Here is a 21,535-nt window from a genome sequence, read left to right as displayed (position 1 = left end):
ACACATTGATGCCGATCTGTTTAACAATTATCAATATTATCAATCATTAGTGGTGAGTATGTTTATTCTTATGTAAACACAAAAACGTCTTTAAAATGACTAAATATTTTTTGTTTTTTACAAAATTATTTTCTGACAAAAAATGTGGCATAAAACAATTTAAGACATCTCAGATTTTGCGGTAGTCAGAGGGAGTCGAAAAATGTCCGAGGGCTTGAACGTTACACGGCAGTCTCGTTTTCAAAGCATCGCGATATGATGTCCTTTTTCCAGTAGTACACTCGTCTCACACGGAACATTGTCGCCGCCAGTCGGTAAAGCACCGGAGCAGAAATGTCCTCGCTCTCCACGGAACCTCGCCGTGTTTGCGTTTTAATGAATTAGAAAGTGAAGCCGTCAAAGCGAGTATGTTCGATCCGTTATTTGACTACTGAGAGAAAATTAATTCGGTTAAGGAGTTGGAACACCTGACAGCCAGTGCGTGGGAATGGCAGCACCGCGGCCGATAAAAGGCATCCTGAAAAACAAGAACAACGCCGCTGATGTCAAACCTTTAGCGGAGGACTTTCTGAGCGATAAACCCGAAGAAAGTGCGGGACTTTCGGATGAAGACCAGCAGTAAGTGTTCTTTTTAGCCGTGTGTGTGTGTGTGTGTGTGTGTGGTAACGCCAGCTAGCTTAACTACGTTGGTAGCATGCACCGACTAGCTAACTTTGCTTTCCGTCAACATTAAGTTGCTTTTCTCGACAACGGTGTCGTATGTGGTTGGATATTATTATTTTCTCTTAATAAACTAATAATAAAAATACTTCCGGGTTTGTTTTTAACTAATAGCAATAGAAATGTAATGACTAGCCGTATAATTCCTAAATAGTTAAACGAATGGCAGATACACACATTTAACTCTTTGCTAGCTCACGAGCAAAATTAATATTGGCGGCAAAGGAATCAGAGGTCACATTTATGGCCCCAATCTGTGATATTTATTGTCACATTTTCCACTTATTCCACTACGGTGGCCGATAGGGAAACTACGCAGCAACGCCCAAACGCTCCAACAGAACTGACCCAAAAGCAAAAACACCCGAAAGGAGCTTATTAAGAGAAATATTGCAAGTTTGTAAGTCGGTGTATTTTCTCTATGGTCGTCATGTCTTTCCCGGTTCAAAGGTCAATTTGTGCTGCTAGTATGGTTCATTTGGTGTAGTTTGGACAGAGACTGCCTGAGACTTGGGTCTTGGTGGTCTTCTCATTCAGTTTTTGTGGGGGGGTTGTTGGTATTTACAACCTGTCCCTTTGCATCTGTTTTCAATGAAGCAGTGTGATTGCAGAATTATTCACCAGTAGAGTTATTTTCACTTTTGTATGCAGGTTTTTATGGTGTTTTGGGGTTTGCGTCATTTTTGTGCGCCCTTTGTTTGGTTAAATCAGGTGGTGGCTTAAGGATGGGTATGTTGCCCGCTGTGTTGTGTTTCCCACAGGGCCGCAATCTTATTTGTGGAGGCGGCAATTTACTTTTATCTGTCCTTTTTTTGGTCAAGTTTTGACACCACAATCGAGACGACAATGCATGTGGGTGCTTTGTGTATTCATGGTGGACCGCCACAAATAAATGAGCGTTTGGGAAACACTGCAGCTTCTTAGGAGGGACACCACTGCAAACCACATTAATAATAATAATAAGCGTGGCGGTCGAGTTGTTAGCGCGCAGACCTCACAGTTCGGAGACCAGGGTTCAATTCCACCCTCGGCCATCTCTGTGTGGAGTTTGCATGTTCTCCCCATGCATGCGTGGGTTTTCTCCGGTTTCCTTCCACATTCCAAAAACATGCTAGGCTAATTGCAGACTCCAAATTGTCCATAGGTATGAATGTGAGTGTGAATGGTTGTTTGTCTATATGTGCCCTGTGATTGGCTGGCCACCAGTCCAGGGTGTACCCAGCCTCTCGCCCAAAAGACAGCTGGGATAGGCTCCAGCACCCCCGCGACCCTCGTGAGGAAAAGTGGTAGAAAATGAATGAATAATAAGCGTTGTCAGGCAAAGCCTTTTTCTTCAACCTGAATGCAAATGGGAATGTATTAACATTCCCTCTTTCTCCAAATAATGGGCCAATTTGCGTACTCCGGATGCTAAACTAGCTGTTTTGCGAGTCTGTTGTCAAAGTCCGTAGTCCCAATATAGTGTTCCAGTATGCTTTGAGTTTTCAAATGGAGCCTTTTTGCATCGACGCTATTAATGCCCCAGATCTGCAGCCCCTCTGAAAGCACTTCAGCGCCTCGCTCTATCTACCACAGCTAGCCTACGTATTCTCATCTTTGCTGCCTGGTGGACTCAGTCATGCGGCTTTATTATGAATGAGCTTGCCAGTTGTGCCCAAAGACGCACTAATTTAATCTTTTATTCTCATAGTTCTTAGTCATATTAGCATGCTATCATGACCAGATATTGGTTTCTTGTCCTTTTGTCTACCAGTCAATGCAAAGTGGTAACAAAGACGTCTCCCTGGGTTATCATACGATGAGCAGACGACACTGCTGTTGGTGTGCTTGTCGGTCCGACTGGCACATCAGGTAGGAGATGGTTGTTAGAGGAGGTTGGAGGCTAGTCGTAAAAATGTCCCGCATTGCAGCTCTAAAGAAGCACAATTTTGGGAGGAGATTAGAAATGTAGTGGGTAGCAAGTAAACCTAATCAAACAGGTTGTAAATGACAGTAAAGCACAGTAGGGATGGACTTATTGCTTTACCAATCGCACCATGGGCAGACCTCAATGCCTGCTAACCCGAGCACAGGCTGGAGACGTGGGCTTGGAAAGTTGGAGCAGCACCGCGTGAAATTAGGCCAGAGATGGCCGCTATTAGCGAATTCCATTCCCAGCAGTGAATCAAGCCTTTTCTGTGTTGCTCCCAAAAATAGCCTCTGTGAGTGACGAGAAGGTAAAGGAGAAAAAGTTCTCCAGACGGGACCTACTGCTGCAAGTGCAGGACGCCGCTTGACTTACAATTTGTTTGGAGTTTTATTTTCACTTTTTCCTAATATTTAGACCCAGAATGGGGGTTTTCATGGTATAATAGGAGCTATCTTACATTTGGGTGAATACGCTTGTCCAGTACCACTCAGCTTCTTCCAATGCATGCAGTAAGACCCTGCTTTATACTTTGGATATTTTATTGGTATGGTAATTAATGGTTTAATTTCATTTGAACATGCATCAGATTACAATTGAGTGCATCCCATAATCAGTTCCCAGTTCCGCATGTCCAAAAGGAGTAGGAAGAAGCAAAGCTTATTAAATCCTACCACTCCATCTGGTACTTTTACAATCACTAACTGTTATATTTGTTCACTTCCTGCTTTCCATAATACAGTTTTTTTTTGTTTTTTTGTTTTTTGTTTTTATTTTTTGTCCCGTACCGAAGTATGAGGTGATATGACCATACAATGACATAATTTCTGCCAATGTTTGATGACGGATGACATGACACCTTGATACTGGCATATACAGTACTCGCTCTTATACGCCTTGATGGAATTTACCAACCTGCTTACATAGTACATACAGTATGTCCCACGTTAAGCAAAGGATATCCTGAGCAAGCCGTCGTACCCAGCACCCATTCAGCTGCTTCCCGTGAAACAATACCACATTCCTTTGTATAGCCGAACTGGAACACTCATCTCCAAGTTCAATTCCGCAGCAAAGAATGTGATGGAAGGTTAGATTGCAGGCGGGACCGACTTGACGGGTGCTTTTGCTTTGTTGCACCGTGTATCTTGACCAGGTACTGTTTCTGTGGTGAAAGCATACACCTTTCCTCACCGCCCCGTGTCACCTGATCCGGACCTGGCGACTCACTTTGTTTAATGAGCTTTCCCCAAGCAAAAATGCTGGCAGCTTGTAGACCACATCATCATCACACGACTCTATATTTATCTTGGTCACTTATTCCACGTTGCCCCCGCCCCCCTTTTGGCCGAGTCCGGCATCAACGACGTGTTCTGCTGTAATGACGTTTTTTTGCGCGTTTGGTCTGAAAATAAAGCAGCCGGAGTGAGATCTGGGACACGTTCAGCCCCAGTTGAAATCTGGTTGCTTCTCACCCTGGAGGGAAGGACGGTGGTTGGGAGCGCTGTGTCGGGGTCACGGCACACGCACCGAGCCATGACTTCTCACTCGTCTTTACTCTTTTTTTTTTTTTCCCCCAGGAAGAAGTCCCAGAAGTGGGACGAGATGAATATCCTGGCTACGTACCATCCGGCAGACAAGGATTACGGCCTGATGAAGATAGATGAGCCCAGCACACCTTACAACAGGTAACTTTAACACGTCACATGGAAGCCTTGACCTGATATTTGTGTGTGCTTTTTGTTTTTTAGGATGGTTGGGGACGACGAGGACGAGGGGGCACTGAGCGACGCGGAGGGTCAGGGGGCGCTCCACGCTGATGACCTGACATCCAAGTAAGAACAAGGGACCGATGTGATGCAAAAAAAAAAAAGATTTCACTCATTCAATCAGCATTTTTCACAGTTCAATCTGTTCAGTAGCGTCCATTTTAGATGATTTTGGCTAATCTTTCAAGTCCACGGATTGTTGTGTTCTATGGCTCTGTAAACATGTAAACCTACTGAAAGGAATACTAGACCCAAGTTCTTCTTTTTTTAGTTTTCTTGTTAAAGTATATTGTTGACTATGCGGCAGGCCAATACTCTGCCAGCCCTACTTTAATGGACTGTTTTTTTTACTTGTCTGTATTCCGTCCAGTAACTTACGTTCTCTCAGCAGCAAAGCTGTCCTTCCGGGACCGGCAAGCGCGTGTGGAAAAAAAAAAAAAATCATCCCAGAGAACGGTGGTCTGGATTCTTAGCAAAGAAATGGTCATTGAATGCTGCGTGCTGGTTTTCTGCCATCTAATGGAAGTGCACTGGTGAGATGGGGCAAGCGATTGGCTCCAGGCTCGTCGGGTCAATTAGCCTCCTTTGTTTACCGAAGCCTCCATATATGAGCTGCTCCCTTCCTCCTGTACTTCCACGACCTCCACGTGCACCCTCTCCTACAAATATCAAGGATTCCATCTTGACTCGGGGAATGTCAGCTACTACGTTGGTGGTGCTTTTTGCAGCTGACGCGCTGAATCAGGCCAGGTTGCTGAAGAGCGGTAGTGCCGTAAATGGGATGCCCCCCCCACAACCCCCCCAGCCATCCACCACTACCATCCGCTCAGCCATATAAAGCATTATTGGCTCTGTCTTCTGCTGTTGTGTGCGAGAGGGATGGGGATGGTAACTGTTATTTTACTTTCATGCTCGAGTACTCGCACGCTCTCTCCATCTGCTTCCATTCCACGTAGGACCACTTTCAGAGTTGATCCAACATCCGCAGTGAAGTTCATCAGAGAAAATCTTTGTACTCTTTGTTTCTTGGCAAGGCTCAAAGCAGCAGAGTGTTCAGAACCTCGATTTATGAAGGAGGACGAGGACGAGGAAGAGGAGAGCAGCGAGGAGGAGGAGGAGGAGCTGACCCCCGAGGAGCAAGGTCAGCCCATTTGCTGCTTTAATTCAGGGGTCTCCTGAAATACGATGGAGGGACCAAAAAACACATACATGCACATTTAAAGTAGGATATCTTTTTGTTGGTTTTCTACTTCCTGTACAGCCAAAAAGAAACATTTTCAGATGATGAGGAAAAAGCACTACAACGAGGGCCTCAACATCAAACTGGCCCGGCAGCTCATCGCCAGTGAGCTGGAGGATGACGAGGATGAGGACGAGGAGATGAGGGACGAGACTGAGGAGGCCGAGGACATCAACGTGGATCCTCCACAGGAAGGTGAGTTGGTGAGTTGCGTTTCACTGCAAGAAGGACAAACAGCTGATAAAAGTTATGCCCTCAATGCTGCCTTAAAGGCGACCGGCGATGCCCTCTTCCCCCCTTATGGAGATGTGGACTCCTGTAGAGCAGCTACACTCCATAACTCGCACACAAAGCATTCTAGATCTTCCACAATCTGCACCTATTCCAGATCTATGTCCTTAGTTTCCATTATTATGGAATTATTATTATAATTGTTTTTCCCAAACAAGACATGAGCCGCCTGTGAGTGTTAGCTCGTTCAGAAGAGCGAAACAGTCGTCCATTGCTACATTGAGATTCCAACATCACTCCCTCTCTCCAGCACGGCTTTTCAACAATGAATGTGAATAAACGATGGCAGTTTTGAGGTCGAGTGTGGCCTGCTAGCCAAAGTAACGAGGAATAGGCGTGTAAAGGTGACCATAGGGGTGCTATTTCATGTCTACAAGGCTCTAATAATGTTCAAAATGTATTGACAAAGTCCTGTACTAATTTTCTGTGCTGTAACTATGAAAACATTCCCTTTACTAATATTGAATCCTACTTCTGGATCCAATTAACAGTGATAAACGAGGGACGACTGTATGTGTTTTCATGTCAGTTTCCAAAAACACAAGATAACGAGCCTGAATAGTGACTAAAGGTAGCAACACTGATCCCTCATGCTACGTCTTCTTACTGCCACCTGCTGCATGGAAGTGGAAGGACAGGCTACAGTCCCATTATAATGTGTTTATGAGCAAAGTGCCAAACCTAATTGTGGCGGCCATTCTTATTGGCCATTTTCTTCCTGTCTCTGGCCAAAGCCACGGGAATTAAACGTTTCGGGGTCATATTGAGAACCGCTTATGCCGACATGAATCGGGCATCCGCGTAAACTGGTTCCACCGTATGTCACGTGGATGATGTCGACTATGATTGGCTGATGTGCCTTAGCTGCATACTGGTTTCTCCACCGAAAGGCCTGACCAGGAGTGATGGTAAATGTTTGTCTCTGGTTCGCTCCAGCTGATTCTCTGGACTCCTAGACGAAGCGCCCCCTCCCCACTCTCCAGTACGTGTGTGTGTGCGCGTCGCCATGCCGACCAGACGTCACAGCGCTGTGTGTTCTCAACGCCGGGCCAAGCACAAGACACCGCTTCGCCCATTTCACTCCTCTGAACAAGCCAGTAGCCTCCATTCTTCTGTCTCCACTCGAACAACACCCCCCCGACCCCTGACCCCTCCCACTGGACTCGGCCGCACTGACGACATTCTGACTCTGAAAGGAAGTTGAAGGCCTTTGAGGAACATAGCCGGGATTGGCTGAACTGGCTGAACGGTCCCCCGGTGGGCCGTCCAGCTAGAAGGTCAGCCCTGCAGCCTGGCCAATGGCGTCTCGGGCAGCAGCGCCGGCTACACTTTGGATGGATTGTATTTTAATCCGTGACCTACTTATCTGCTTTCTTTTAATATTATATCAGGATATCCTTGACCCTTTTCATTTAAAACATGCACTTGTGTACTTACACTGAAATATGTACACCATGTACACTGCGTACTTTGTTCCTGAGTGAATTTCGACAGCGTATTGCTGTCCCGGATTGATAACCGGAAACGACAATTGCTTCTTGTCTCCTTTTTAAGTGTGAATTGCAAACACTGCTGATGTTGAGGGCAACATCCGGGTACTTCAGCTTGGGCCTTCACACTGAGAAGTACCTGGATGTTGGACCCTCACCACCTTCCATCGTCACCCTCTTGAGCTACATAGCAAAAGGGGAGGGATAAACTTGAATGAATCTACGATTTAAGAAGGAGATAAGATGAAGGTGAAGTCGATGAATATTGTCTTTCTTCCAACAGTCATGGACTTTAGGACAGGACCACACAAAAAATAACACGCCATACATAGCGTACTGATGGAGGTATTCCATTTGAGACACACCCGTGATTTTCAGCCTCACTTCTAATTTGTTGCTACATGCAATGTCGACTTTATGATGGATTCCTGTAAAGTTAGCATTTTAAACAGAGTGAAACAAGAAAAAAAAGTGTTGCGTATTGCTTTTTTATGTTTCCTTGTGAGTGTTGAGCATATTGTGCAAATACAAAACCTGATTTATGCTAACTGGGCTAGTGCAGTTTGTTCTTGGGATTCTGCTCCACCCCTGATGAACACAAACAATATATGTTTTCTTTGAAAACAAAAGTACATCATCATCACCTCTGTTTTTCCCCCTCCACCATTCTCTGTTTTACACCACTTATTTTCAAATGATCTTATTTGCACTTATTTGCATGTTCATCACCGCAACATTGTGTGCAGTTTTTGTTTGTTTTTCTCCCCCAATTAAAAAAAAAAGTTGTTAGCTGCTTGTGTTTGTGGGCATCCTTGTTGAATTCACGTTTTCTGGGTGAGCAAACTGATCCAGCCACATGATGGCGCTGTTCTACTGCATATTGAGCAATGTAGAACAGAAGTACAAAAGTGCGTGAAGAGAAACCAGACAAACCATTATTCTTCCATTCTAGTGTGTCTTAAAGACATAGCTAGCAATCCCAGTAATCAATGCGGTAAGGACCGGGAATCTTAGGCTGTTTTTCAATCAATTAATTCAATTCCTCCTGTCCAGAATCGATTTCTGCCGTTGCGGGCTTACCGGAAATGACGTGCAGTGTTTGCCCTCTTCAACTCACCTTTTATGAATCGCAGCCACTCGAGTTAGTCCCGCCCCCTCTGCTACGTAGCCAAGATGGCGTCGATTAAGAGCGCACCCTCACCATTTGGGGCGTGTTGAGTGCAACATCCGGGTACCCGGCAAGTGCACTGCATTGACTTGGCAGCGTAAACGCACTTAAAATCCTATTTGTGGAAGTGCGCGAATTGAAACAGTCGTAATTCCAACGGCTCAGGGAGCCTGTCACTTGGGGCAAAGATCTTCTATTCTGAGACTGAGAACTCACTCTTTTATTTTTGCACACATACGTGACTACAAGATACTATGTAGCTGTATTTAAGTATTCCTTTTCGTACACTCCAATATAAATATACATTTAAAAACCTAAATGTGCAACATACAAATTCCAATTCACAATGAGGACTTTTGTGAATGACCGGGCGTCAATGTGGGCATGCGCACTGGACACCTAACCTTAGAAATGTGTGCCATCTGCTTGCAAGTCGGTAGCGGCGCATCATGACTTGCTTGTATAGACGATCTCTGTCCGAGTCCAGCGTATCTGCTTGGAAGAAAAGCCTCTCTCTCCCTGTCTGCCATGACCGTGCCTCAGGACGACACTTTCCGCTCCCGGGACTGACCGACTGCTGGGTCCCAGATAGTTCCGTCAGCTTTCGGACATCATCACGGTCCACTTGCGGTCTTTTATGGTTACATTTGCGCGACTTGTGAACCCCAGCTGCTGGCCGTTGAGGCTAGCTGGCTAGCAGAGTGGAGCTGGTCGGTTGTACAGTGACGTTAGCAAACAAGCTAATTAGCCAGAAAGACTCAACCCTGGATTACCGTTTTTTGATTTCCAAGTCTACTATCGAGTCCTAAAAGTGCACACAATGAAGATAACTGTGGATTTTGAGGAATGTTTGAAGGACTCTCCACGCTTCAGGTGAGCCTTGTCAACTAACTGTCCATTTGACCCCATGTACTGCATGTTTATCATAAAAGTATGTTGCTAGCTTTGTGCTCAACAGCAGCGAATTACCGCCAGTTTAAAAAAAACTTTATTGAAACACAATTCACCAGAAAAAAGTAAAATCATACAGAATTGTTAGCTGTTTGTTGCCTTCCAGTTTGCTATATTTATCCCTGAGGAAAGCTGAGGCCAGGAGGCTACCAGAGCCATAGGAAACTAATATAAATAAACAACATGAATACAGAATGCATAAACCACTGTTTATTTATTCTCAATGCTCTTTTAGTGTTGGTCTGGTCAACCAACTACACTTTTTGTTTTAATATTAAATGGCCACATGTGTAAGTGTCGTATAACAAATTGTTACTTTATTTAGATTTTTATATTAGTATGAGTTTGTATATTTATTATGAGAATTATATAACAATTAAAACCACAGATATACAATTTTAATGATTTTTCAAATAATATTTATATGTTATAATTTCATGCCCTTGTGTCATCATAACCTGATATTTTTTCCGACTTTTGTTTCCATGTTTCCCCGTGTTTGTGTGGGTATTTGCTGGGTACGCCGGCAAACATGTTGGATGAATTCAGTGGTTCTCAATTATTTCTGGCGGACAGACTGAACTGGGAACTGAAACCAGCGAAATGCAAGAAAATGGTGCGAAACGTCGAAGCATAGTCAAGAGTCAAATTGCATGCCGAGTACCAAAATCTCATTCATGTTGGCAGGACAGGACTAATTTTGAAATTACTTCCCTTTTTTGTTCAAAATGGGGGGAAAAAACACAAAATATGCAGTACTTAAATTTGATTGGACTTTTATTTATCCAATAATTGTATCTAAGAAGTTATAAAATTAGTGAAGACATTGTTGCAGCTTGACTAGGTCAATCACTAATAACATATTTATGGATTTTTATGGATTTTATCTCTTTACTCTTGGACCCTAAATGCTCCGTCTCATGTCCCCATAAGAGAAGGTGGATGATGCTGTTTATCAATCATGTCACAATGCCACCCACCGTGATGTGAGGGTGTGACCTTCACATGATGCCCGGACACACTTCACAGCCCAAATGAGGTCTTTGGTATTTGAGACTTGACGTGGTCTTGGCTGCAGGGGCCATCTCCGCTCCTTTCAAAAGGGGGATACTTGCTCCCCGCTTCCTTATTTTTTTTTCTCCTTTTCTATTTTCCAGACATTGAAGAAACCGCCTCTGTCATATTTTTTTTTTCCTTGGGCTCTGCATTTTTTGATGCTGCAACATCCTCTCTCGTTACACAAATGAGGAACAGATGTTAGAAAGTCATTTGTTGAGCATTTTAGCGTGGGAGGATATTGTTTTAGTGTGCCAAAAAGAGCATCTTGGGTTGTTCTGATGGTTGGAGTTGGCTGGTCAGCCACCAATAATCACAACTTAGCTGCAATTGCTAATGTTGAACGCTTCCCTGGTGCTGGGTGATCTCCGCATTTGTTCCGATTTGTCTAACTATTTTACCATAGGATACAAAAAAAACGATGTAATTAGCTTAATTAGATTGTTCCAACTTGTTGTTGGTGGGTGACACTGACCTATTTTGCTTATGTCGTGAGAAATATGCAACGTCATGTCTAGGGTCGGGAACGATACCGACACCCCCGGATATCAGCTTTGACAAGCGGGCTACGTGGCTGCATCGGTAGCCGCCTCCTGGCTGGATTAGCATCGGCCATAAATCCTAATCCAGTAATCCATGCTTCTCAAACGGGGGGGCGGTGAACAGTCGGGGGTCATGAGAAGCAGGGCGTACTCTCAATGGTAGTGCAGACCTGCCAACGTGTACAAATTTACTGTACTCAACATGCAGTTTGCTTCTTGGGCTTCGAGTTGACTGTACTGGACCGATGATTACATATTCTTAGTTTCTCAGAAAGAGACATGCTCCGTATTTTAGCGTGACGGAAGACGACAACGGCGCTAAATAGCATTAGCAACGCGCAAATTAAAAGCAGTAAATGCATCCAGAGCCACCGTGACTATTAATTATGACTATTTCATAATTTTATAACTTTTTTCTAACCGAAAATTCCCCTAAAATAAGTCATTATTTGATTTGTTTGTTTCTCATTTTACGATAAAAAAAGAATACATATTTTTGTCTTTAATATATCAACATTTATGGTATTTTTTGTCTTTAATAAAGTGGAACCTTGGTTAGCATCCGCCCCAGTTAGCGTGTTTTTTTTTTTGGTAACCTCAAAATTGTATGCTACAATTTTGGTTCTGTTTTTTTATGCATTCCGGAATTCCATCGTCCGGACTACAAGTCGCTCCGGAGTATAAGTCGCACAGGGACAAAAATGCATAAAAAAACATACATAAGTCGCACTGGAGTATAAGTGGCATTTTTTGTGGGTAATTAATTTTCCAAACTACTTGACCAAAACGTCCTCTTGGAAGGCAAGTTCTAACAATAAAAGAATAGAGAACATGCTAACATATGCTAACACAATGCTTATTCAGCTACACAAGAAATATACATGAACACAAAAGGTGTCCAATGTTTATGGAACATAAACACTTTTTTCATTTATAAGTCGCTCTGGAGTATAAGTCGCAGGAACAGCCAACCTATGAAAAAAGTTAAAAAGAAAATATGGTATACATATATGTATATTTATATGTATATTTTTGACCAATAACCAACTGGCTGCTGTTGGCACATGGTTGGGTGCCTTGGGCTGGGTGAGATTGGTCGCTATGGGGGTTGTTGGGGTTTTTTGTGTTGATAAGGATTAATGTTTTTTGAGATGATATTGGAATTTGGGTGGTTAGGGGGTGGGACTAGATAAGTTTTGACTTCTTCCTACTCCCTTTTGAACATGTGTACGTGTATACACATATGTATTTTCTTTTCTTTTGTATTGGTTTGGTTGGTTGGTTGTATTTTGAATGTTTTTTTTAATGTTCGTAATAAGCTATTCAACTAAACTAAACTAAAGAAAAATCCACTCTTGTAGCCTAATCTCTGCATCGTGGGGGAAAGACAAAGTTCAAGGCGCGTTCAAGGACTGTCGAACAAAGCAGGACCAGTTACCAATCACACCAAACAACGTAAACATGCAAAAACTGGGGGATCTCTTCCTTCAAAGTTGATGTAGTTACTTACTAAAGATTTGATTTTGGAGTTTTGGACGTGTAACCTTTCAATCAAATCTTATCGTATTGTTTGTACGCTTAGTCAAATCTTATCTGTTTTTGAATCGTACGTTAACCCGTGTACGTATGTGTGTCAAAGAAATAGTATTTCTTTGGGTTTGCCAACTCTGACAAGTTGACTTTGTGGCAGGTTTCTTTCCCCCTCTGTGTTCCGATTTCCATGACGGGAAAATGCCGAGTCATTGCAGACGGTCGGAGGTTGTCGTCAGTGACCTTGGATTGATCAGTTAGAGATACAAGACAAGTTGTGGTAGACGGATCGTTGTTGGTCACGGACTGGAACGGATGAGCCATGACGTTTTGCTCATGTGATACGGCTCCTGTATTGAACGGCTGTTCACTGCCCCCCCCCCCCCCCCCCCAAAGATTGCACACAGTCAACAAGCTGTCACCTTTTTGAAAAGCATATCTTAAAACAGGGGTCTCAAACTCAATTTACCTGGGGGCCACTGGAGCTAGGATCTGGGCAAGGCTGGGCCGCATCAGGTTTTCCAAAAAAAAAACCCAAAAAAACGCATTTTTTAAAAAAAGAAAAATATACAAACTTTTTCAGTGCTTTGGTTCCGATTTTCTACAATAAAAGCTCTGATAAAACATTTCACTGTTCTCAAATATCTTAATTTTTTTTTCTGCACAAAATAAGATGAAAAATAAATAAATAAATAAAGAATAAAGAAAATCAATCATTCAGTAATAAATAAATATAATAATAAAATGGCAAATAATAAAAACTTAAGAAACCACATATAGTTGGTGGGTAGACAAATTATTTTTTTCAGATTAAAATGAACAAAGCATTATTAGAGCCCTGTAGACATGACAAAACACGACTATAGTCACATTTATACTCTTTTTATTTACAACATATTGCGCAACTGCAGGGTCTTGAGACACATGCTAACTCGCAAACTAGAGAGCTAGCGACCTAAACGGTTGCCTCCAAGTTATTTCCTTTAAACTTAAAAAGCCAAAAACTTACCACTTCCACATGGATAGGGAGGATAACTATTAACAGTTATTTAACCTTTAACATGAACATTAATCAAACGTAATAATTTTTTCTGGGTACATGATACCATACAGCTTCCATATCAAACTTGCGCGGGCCGCACTAACATTAAACTTTCATATCAAGGCGAGGGCCTCAAACTAGTGTCCTGTGGGCCACATTTGGCCCGCGGGCTGCATGTTTGAGACCCCTGGTCTACACATTCTAATGAAGACTAAAGACCAAACTAAGAAGGACATAAAGCGTTGCAGTTATGTACCAAATTCCAAATCATATATTTTTTTATATTTTTTTTGCTGTGCAGCTCCACTTTCTAGTGTTTATTTCCCAGAATCCCCTGCAGCCATTGCCCCATTCATCCCCTTTCCTCACGCTGCAGTTGCCTTATCATGTGTTGGTATGAATCAGAGAATCATTTGGCGAATGACGAGTGTGGACGAATGAGTGGAGAAACGCGGACTGTATGAAAAGCACGATGACACACCAGCGGACCGGAGTGCCGCTCTGATTCGCTCAACATCTGTTTCCATTTTGGTGTTTGCTTTCAAGTCTGTGCCAGAGAATATGGAGCCCCCGAAGAGACGGGCTTGTTTTCAAGCGCTAATTTGGCACAATCCTTTTTTTTTTTGCACTCGTGCTCATTTTAGACCGATGCTGTCTGTGTTCATAAAGCTTCCAGCCTGGAGGAGACGCCATGATGTAGTTTTGGGTGATGTTGACTTATTTTGGCTACTAAGAGTATCTGTATGAACAATTCTGCTTTTACTAAAATAACATAAGACTTTTGGACAAACTCATTTAGTTATTTTCACAAAAGGCATGCTACTTTCATAGTTATGACATAGAAAACCTATTTACCACTTTCTAAATACAGTTTTTAACACTATTAGAGACCTTTAGCCATGAAATAACACCCCTACAGTCAACTTTACACTCCTATTACCCAGTATAGTAGATATAATCAGCCATTTAAGACATAAATAAGACCCATGCTCGTGTGAGAGTTCAGTTTTAGCTGATTACGACCACAACAGGAGGCCATTTTGTTATGATTATGATGTTATTATTGTGCCCGGTGTGAGATGATTTAAAGTCTTTTGCGGTTGGCTAACGGGCGGCTCCTTCGGGCAGCGCGGGTGTCTCCGCGGGCGTTCTGGGCGCCGTCATGGCGACGCTACAGTTTTGGGCGGTTGGTGTGTTTTGCGGAGCGTTCGGTGCGAGGTGTCTCAGTCAGTTGGGGAGGTGCCACGCGACGGACGCCATGTTTGTTGACACGTGGGGAAGGAGCTGGATTTGCTCACCCTACAGGACAGTACCGGGAATCTTGCCTCGTTGGAGTTGTTTTTTTTTAATTAGCGGGGTATTGGCATTTTTAATAATAATAATAATAAAAATAATAATAATGCTACTGAGTTATATGTCATGTATGTATGAAAGAATGGGCGACGCGATCCCAGCTTTCCTTACCATGTGGAGTAAGTCAGCCAATCCAAGGATGTGGACTTAAACGGGAATGAATGAAAAATGTAGCACTCCCGCTCCCAAGTAATTAGCGATGTTGTCGTTCCCGCTTAATCCCGCTAACATGACGGCTCACTCCATATCAGTGTTGCGTATTTGGAGCTCGGCTGGCTTCCACGGCACGGCGTTCCATGGCACGACGTTCCTTGACGCCGTTTCCCCTGAGTCACCGACAGCTGGTCCAGTCAGCAGACGCCAAGGCTGCACCTGGTGAGCAGTGCTCATGTTGCCCCGATGAGTCTCTCGTGGGGGGGGGGGCAAGCTGCTTGCTTGTTAGCATGCCGGCCTTGTTGCCGTGTGATTGAATTAATCTACAGTCCATTTCCTTTTTAATGGTTATCTGCCATGGTAATTAACAGATAATTATCCTGAGTGCTGGCAGCTCTCCTGCTACGTCGGAGAAAGTGGCCAGGCTTTTTTTAGGATTTTTTTTGGAATGGGTTTTGTCTCACAACAAGACTTCAATAGGTTGTGACTGCTTATTTTTATTACCGAGCAGCTGTCAAAAACACTAAAGCAGGGGTGTCAAACACGCGGCCCGCGGGCTAAATGTGGCCCGCAGGACACTAGTTTGAGGCCCCCGCCTTGATATGAAAGTTTAATGTTGGTGCGGCCCGCGCAAGTTTGATATGGATGCTGTATGGTCTCATGTACCCAGAATAAAAATATTACGTTTGATTAATGTTCATGTTAAAGGTTAAATAACTGTTAATAATTATCCTCCCTATCCGTGTGGAAGTGGTAAGTTTTTGGCTATTTAAGTTTAAAGGAAATAAGTTGAAGGCTACCGTTTATGTAGGTCGCTAACTCTCTAGTTTGCGAGTTAGCACGTGTCTCAAGACCCTGCAGTTGCGCAATATGTTGTAAATAAAAAGAGTATAAATGTGACTATAGTCGTGTTTTGTCATGTCTACAGGGCTCTAATAATGCTTTGTTCATTTTAATCTGAAAAAAATCATTTGTCTACCCACCAACTATATGTGGTTTCTTGAGTTTTTATTATTTGCTGTTTTATTATTATTATTATTATTATATTTATTTATTACTGATTGATTGATTTTCTTTATTCTTGATTTGTTTATTTATTTTTCATCTTATTTTGTGTAGAAAAATAAAAAGTAAGATATTTGAGAACAGTGGAATGTTTTATCAGAGCTTTTCTTGTAGAAAATTGGAACCAAAGCGAAGTTTTTTTTAATTTTTTTGTTTTTAATAAAAGCGTTTTTTTTTTTTTTTTTTTTGGAAAACCTGATGCGGCCCAGTCTCACCCAGACCCAAGTAAATTGAGTTTGAGACCCCTGCACTAAAGACATATTTGATTGTGGCGTAGACCAGAAACAGCCATCAACTAGAAGTGTAAACATTCGTAGGGTGTGAGGTAAATCTCCAAATCTCAACCTCCCCTTGGAAGCGCCCATAGAATTCCCCAGCAGCCATGTGGAAATGTTCATCTTGATGATCAATGATGACTTCATCTTGTCGAAAGCAGCCATTTCTGGGTCCCTCCGTAGTTGCGCTGCTCCGTCTTTGAACAATCACAGGATCTCCGTTCTTCACGTTTGGAACTGCACTGTCCGTCACCTCAAGTTCCAGCCCAGAATGTCACCAATGAGCAAAGATGGTGGACATTGGACTGTAAAATAATAGTATGCTATTATAGTAGCATAGTAGCAGGCTTGACTTCAAAGGCTTTTTTGTCAACATCTTTAATAAACTGCTTTAGTTTTGTTGTTGAATTAATTGCGTGATTAAATAGTGGTTCTGCCAACAAATTAATTGTTTCTGAGAGTCCCAAGTGGATTGTCGGAGTCGGGGCTTTAGTAAAAGTAAACAACAGTCTTTACATATTTAGTCCGGATACACACGTGTTACAGACAACCATATTGTGATTCTCAATCTGTGGTCCCAGAACCTCCAATGGTCCATGAGCCATAGTTTAGGGGTATGATTTTTATTTTGGAAATGAATTAACATGGCCAAAAATGTACTTGAATACGCATGAGGATTTTAAGGGGATCTCTGGAAGCGGTCCGTCTTCACCAGAGAGGGGAAACTTTGGCTCTGGTGCTTTTTGTTTACGCTGGTTGCTCACAGGAAGTGCAGCCCTTTTGAGTCATCCATAATCCGAGTGGATGACTCAATTTTACTGGCTACCCTGAGAACCTTTGCACTATGTTTACCAACCACCACAACGCAGGTGTCATTACTCTTCTCCGGCATGCCAACACACAACCACATCTAAAGTGTTAGTTTTTAATGGCCGCCTTGGTTTTAGTTTGGATTTAAGCGCTCATGACACCAAAAAAAAACCTTAATAAAACATGTTTGTCATGCCGCTGTCATAGATAAATAAACAACCGCGAAGTAGGAGAGAAATGAAGTGGTGCAAGTTTTCTGAACCCACCTCGTGTTGGCTGCGACGTCACGAGCAGAGGACGTTTTGGGATTCAAACACAAGGAGCCAGGATCTGGCAGAAAAGCCGAAAAAGTGTTAAGTGATAACGATGATAACACACAAAGACATGCTCATAAATACGTTTGTTTGGGACTGTCAGGAAGTAACACTGACAGCTCTACAAAATAAAAGACCAGTGAGCAGCGCTCGTTGCTAATTTAGCCCTGGATTCAAACCTCATACTGTTATTGTAATATTCCTAGAATACATCTAGTACAAAAACTATGGATTTAGTACTTACAGATGAACTATATTGCATTCATTTTCTATGCAGTAATAACACAATAACTAATACTGTGTTGTGAGGCCACATGGTGGTGTAACGGTTAGCATGGTGTTCTAATGGTTAGCATGGTGGTCTAACGGTTAGCATGGTGCTCTAACAGTTAGCATGGTGCTCTAACGGTTAGCACGGTGCTCCGACGGTTAGCACGGTGCTCCGACGGTTAGCACGGTGCTCCGACGGTTAGCACGGTGCTCCGACGGTTAGCACGGTGCTCCGACGGTTAGCATGCTGGTCCGACGGTTAGCGCGGTGGTCCGACGGTTAGCGCGGTGGTCCGACGGTTAGCGCGGTGGGCTTAACGGTTAGCGCGGTGGTCTTAACGGTTAGCGCGGTGGTCTTAACGGTTAGCGCGGTGGTCTTAACGGTTAGCGCGGTGGTCCGACGGTTAGCGCGGTGGTCCGACGGTTAGCACGGTGCTCCGACGGTTAGCGCGGTGGTCCGACGGTTAGCACGGTGGTCAGACGGTTAGCACGGTGCTCCGACGGTTAGCACGGTGCTCCGACGGTTAGCGCGGTGGTCCGACGGTTAGCGCGGTGGTCCGACGGTTAGCGCGGTGGTCCGACGGTTAGCGCGGTGGTCCGACGGTTAGCGCGGTGGTCTTAACGGTTAGCGCGGTGGTCTTAACGGTTAGCGCGGTGGTCTTAACGGTTAGCGCGGTGGTCTTAACGGTTAGCGCGGTGGTCTTAAGGGTTAGCACGGTGGTCTTAACGGTTAGCATGGTGGACCAACGGTTAGCATGGTGTTCTAACGGTCCATCAACAGGCATCCTATACAAGAAAAGTAGACTATGTCCGCTGTCATAATGGAAACACCGCATCACGCCTACCAAAGTGGTTCCTCTCAATATCAATATCATAATACTTTTAAAGAATTATGTCCCACCCATCCTAAAAAACACGGTGGCTTTTAATGGCATAAACAGGCCGGATCTGAAGAGGAAGAAAACCATCCTTGCTGTGGTCAAACGGTTGCTCTTCAACGAGACCGAGGACCTAAACATTCCTTCAGTGCTGAATTGGCCTTTTCTTCTTAGTGTGGCTGACTTCTTTTTTCATCTCTAAGGCCCGTAAACTTGGTCCAACCACACCTCGGTCTTTATCTGGGCCGAGCTGCAACCTCGTTACCAAACTCCTCAACCACAATGTCTCGCCTCTCACGTTTGTTTTGTCCCATTCGGTAAAGTGCATTGACGGAAGACATGTCTTCAATCGGCAATGCCGAGCACATCGTATTACTTTGTTGTTAGGGATGGTTCCGGATGCTCGCTTGCAGAGACTATTTTCTAACACGGACTTCCTGGTTTGGGTATTCCCGAGTGCAAGCTGTAGGTCTGCCCTCTGTTTTGTCTTGGGAGTATGACCAATCACGGTGGAGTTGGGCGTGCCTGGGTGGAATACATTAAAACATTTTGGAAATCCAAGGACATCCAACTGGAATAGGTGCAGATTGTGGAAGATCTAGAAAGCTTTGTGTGCGGGTTCCACAAGTCCATACAAAAGGGCCCAACGTGAGCATAATTGGTTCTCTTTAAGGCAGGGGTCTCAAACATACGGCCCGCGGGCCAAATGTGGCCCGCAGGACTCTAGTTTGAGGCCCCCGCCTTGATATTAAAGTTTAATGTTAGTGCGGCCCGCGCAAGTTTGATATGGATGCTGTATGGTATCATGTACCCAGAAAAAATTATTACGTTTGATTAATGTTCATGTTAAAGGTTAAATAACTGTTAATAGTTATCCTCCCTATCCGTGTGGAAGTGGTAAGTTTTTGGCTATTTAAGTTGAAAGGAAATAACTTGAAGGCTACCGTTAGGTCGCTAGCTCTCTAGTTTGCGAGTTAGCATGTGTCTCAAGACCCTGCAGTTGCACAATATGTTGTAAATAAAAAGAGTATAAATGTGACTATAGTCGTGTTTTGTCATGTCTGCAGGGCTCTAATAATGCTTTGTTCATTTTAATCTGAAAAAAATAATTTGTCTACCCACCAACTATATGTGGTTTCTTAAGTTTTTATTATTTGCCGTTTTATTATGATTATTATATTTATTTATTACTGATTGATTGATTTTCTTTATTCTTGATTTGTTTATTTTTCATCTTATTTTGTGCAGAAAAATACAAATCAAGATATTTGAGAACAGTGGAATGTTTTATCAGAGCTTTTATTGTAGAAAATTGGAACCAAAGCACTTTTTTTTTGGAAAACCTGATGCGGCCCAGCCTTGCCCAGACCCCTAGCTCCAGTGGCCCCCAGGTAAATTGAGTTTGAGACCCCTGCTTTAAGGGCTCAATGGTGAGTTCTGTAAACCACAGCTTTAAAGGGTCTCAAGCTGGGCCACAAAATGAAATTATGCAAGGGGACACATTGATATTTTAGTAGATATGTTACAAGTTATGTATATTTGCATCTCAGCTTTGGGATATTGCTGAAACATTTCATTATTATGAACTTTGGTCTTTACTTACTCCCCCATTAGTGCAGATGTTGTTTTTTCTAATAATATTCTGACTTTAAAAAGCATATAATAGTTCAAATCTACGCTGCGATTTTTTCCCTTTTATTATTACAAATCTTTTTTCCTTAACTTGCCACTTTTTTCTTTGTTAGAATCCGACTTGTAAACATACAGGTCTTTTTTTTTCAATTTCCAACTATTTCATCTGTCTAGTAATTGTGAGTTTATTCTCATAATATTTTGACTTTATTCTTCTATCATTTTAACTTTTTATTGTCGCACGTTAGCCTGACCAATGCCATTGCAGAGCAAAGGCAAGCAGCCCAAATAGAATATCTCTGCTTTTATTCAGCGCCTTGTGATGAGGTGACAATGGCTGTTGTGTGAGTCTGTCTGTTTTGGCAAGCCTGCGTTGCTTAACTCCTTTAATCCTGGAGCCAGACAAGATACGATACCCGCATCGCCCGCCCGTCTTCACGGCAGCAGCATGCGGGCTCTCGGTTGCCGTGGTTGGTTTATTGATGCTACTTGGTAGGTATTTGTCATCGCACAACAATTTGACATGCGAGACAGAGACAAAGAATGGTTGCATGGTACATTTTATGTAACGCTTATATCCTCACCAGCGGTCGCGGGAATGCTGGAGCCTATCCCAATCTATCGACTCCATATTCTATGACCATACATCTACTTTGACTGGCTTGTGTAAATCCTCAGAGTGTCACCATACATACACAATATTTGGTTGACGAGGACAAGACAAGATTTGAACATTTGGAAAAACTACAGTGAGAAAAAAAAAAAATAGGCCTGGACAGACTTTTTAAAAATGTAAGTCACAAAACAAACATTCATGTTGATTGGCAGGCAGGATTTATCGTTTAGATCAGGGGTCTCAAACACACGGCCCGCGGGCCAAATGTGGCCCGCAGGACACTAGTTTGAGGCCCCCGCTTTGATATGAAACTTTAATGTTAGTGCGGCCCACGCAAGTTTGATATGGATGCTGTATGGTATCATGTACCCAGAAAAAATTATTACGTTTGATTAATGTTCATGTTAAAGGTTAAATAACTGTTAATAGTTATCCTCTCTATCCGTGTGGAAGTGGTAAGTTTTT

At 43.1% G+C, this 21,535-nt stretch overlaps 2 protein-coding genes and 1 long non-coding RNA gene across 5 annotated transcripts in view; 2 read left to right on the top strand and 1 right to left on the bottom strand.

Moving 5' to 3' along the window:
* Nucleotides 1-257: 257 nt before the first annotated feature.
* On the top strand, nucleotides 258-8,203 carry ppp1r2 (protein phosphatase 1, regulatory (inhibitor) subunit 2). Of its 2 annotated transcripts, none has more exons than XM_058072417.1 (6): nucleotides 258-618; nucleotides 4,207-4,314; nucleotides 4,378-4,461; nucleotides 5,430-5,536; nucleotides 5,657-5,838; nucleotides 6,863-8,203. In XM_058072417.1, the coding sequence occupies exons 1-6, from the start codon at nucleotides 488-490 to the stop codon at nucleotides 7,013-7,015; spliced, it is 765 nt and encodes a 254-aa protein (XP_057928400.1). In that variant the 5' UTR covers nucleotides 258-487; the 3' UTR covers nucleotides 7,016-8,203. The 2 variants fall into 2 exon arrangements, with proteins under 2 accessions (XP_057928400.1, XP_057928401.1); XM_058072418.1 differs by having other exon boundaries at nucleotides 5,657-5,830; nucleotides 6,863-7,033.
* LOC131129182 (uncharacterized) lies at nucleotides 5,612-9,540 on the bottom strand. The gene is made up of 2 exons (XR_009129787.1): nucleotides 8,989-9,540; nucleotides 5,612-5,853 (listed from the first exon to the last, which is right to left on the bottom strand). It is a non-coding gene; the product is annotated as an uncharacterized LOC131129182 (long non-coding RNA).
* The window catches only part of LOC131129180 (arf-GAP with coiled-coil, ANK repeat and PH domain-containing protein 2-like), a 54,560-nt gene continuing 42,072 nt past the window's right edge, over nucleotides 9,048-21,535 (top strand). Inside the window, exon 1 of one of the 2 annotated variants that reach the window (XM_058072415.1) lies at nucleotides 9,048-9,457. In XM_058072415.1, the coding sequence (XP_057928398.1) occupies nucleotides 9,405-9,457 (53 nt within the window). In that variant the 5' untranslated portion in view covers nucleotides 9,048-9,404. The remainder of the gene's footprint in view (nucleotides 9,458-21,535) is intronic. The other variant, XM_058072416.1, reaches the window with a different exon arrangement.

The sequence above is a fragment of the Doryrhamphus excisus genome, chromosome 5 (genome assembly GCF_030265055.1).
Source record: "Doryrhamphus excisus isolate RoL2022-K1 chromosome 5, RoL_Dexc_1.0, whole genome shotgun sequence".
NCBI classification, from domain to species: Eukaryota; Metazoa; Chordata; class Actinopteri; order Syngnathiformes; family Syngnathidae; genus Doryrhamphus; species Doryrhamphus excisus.
The sequence above is the reverse complement of the archived record's forward strand: the minus strand, read 5'-3'. Positions and strand labels throughout refer to the sequence as shown.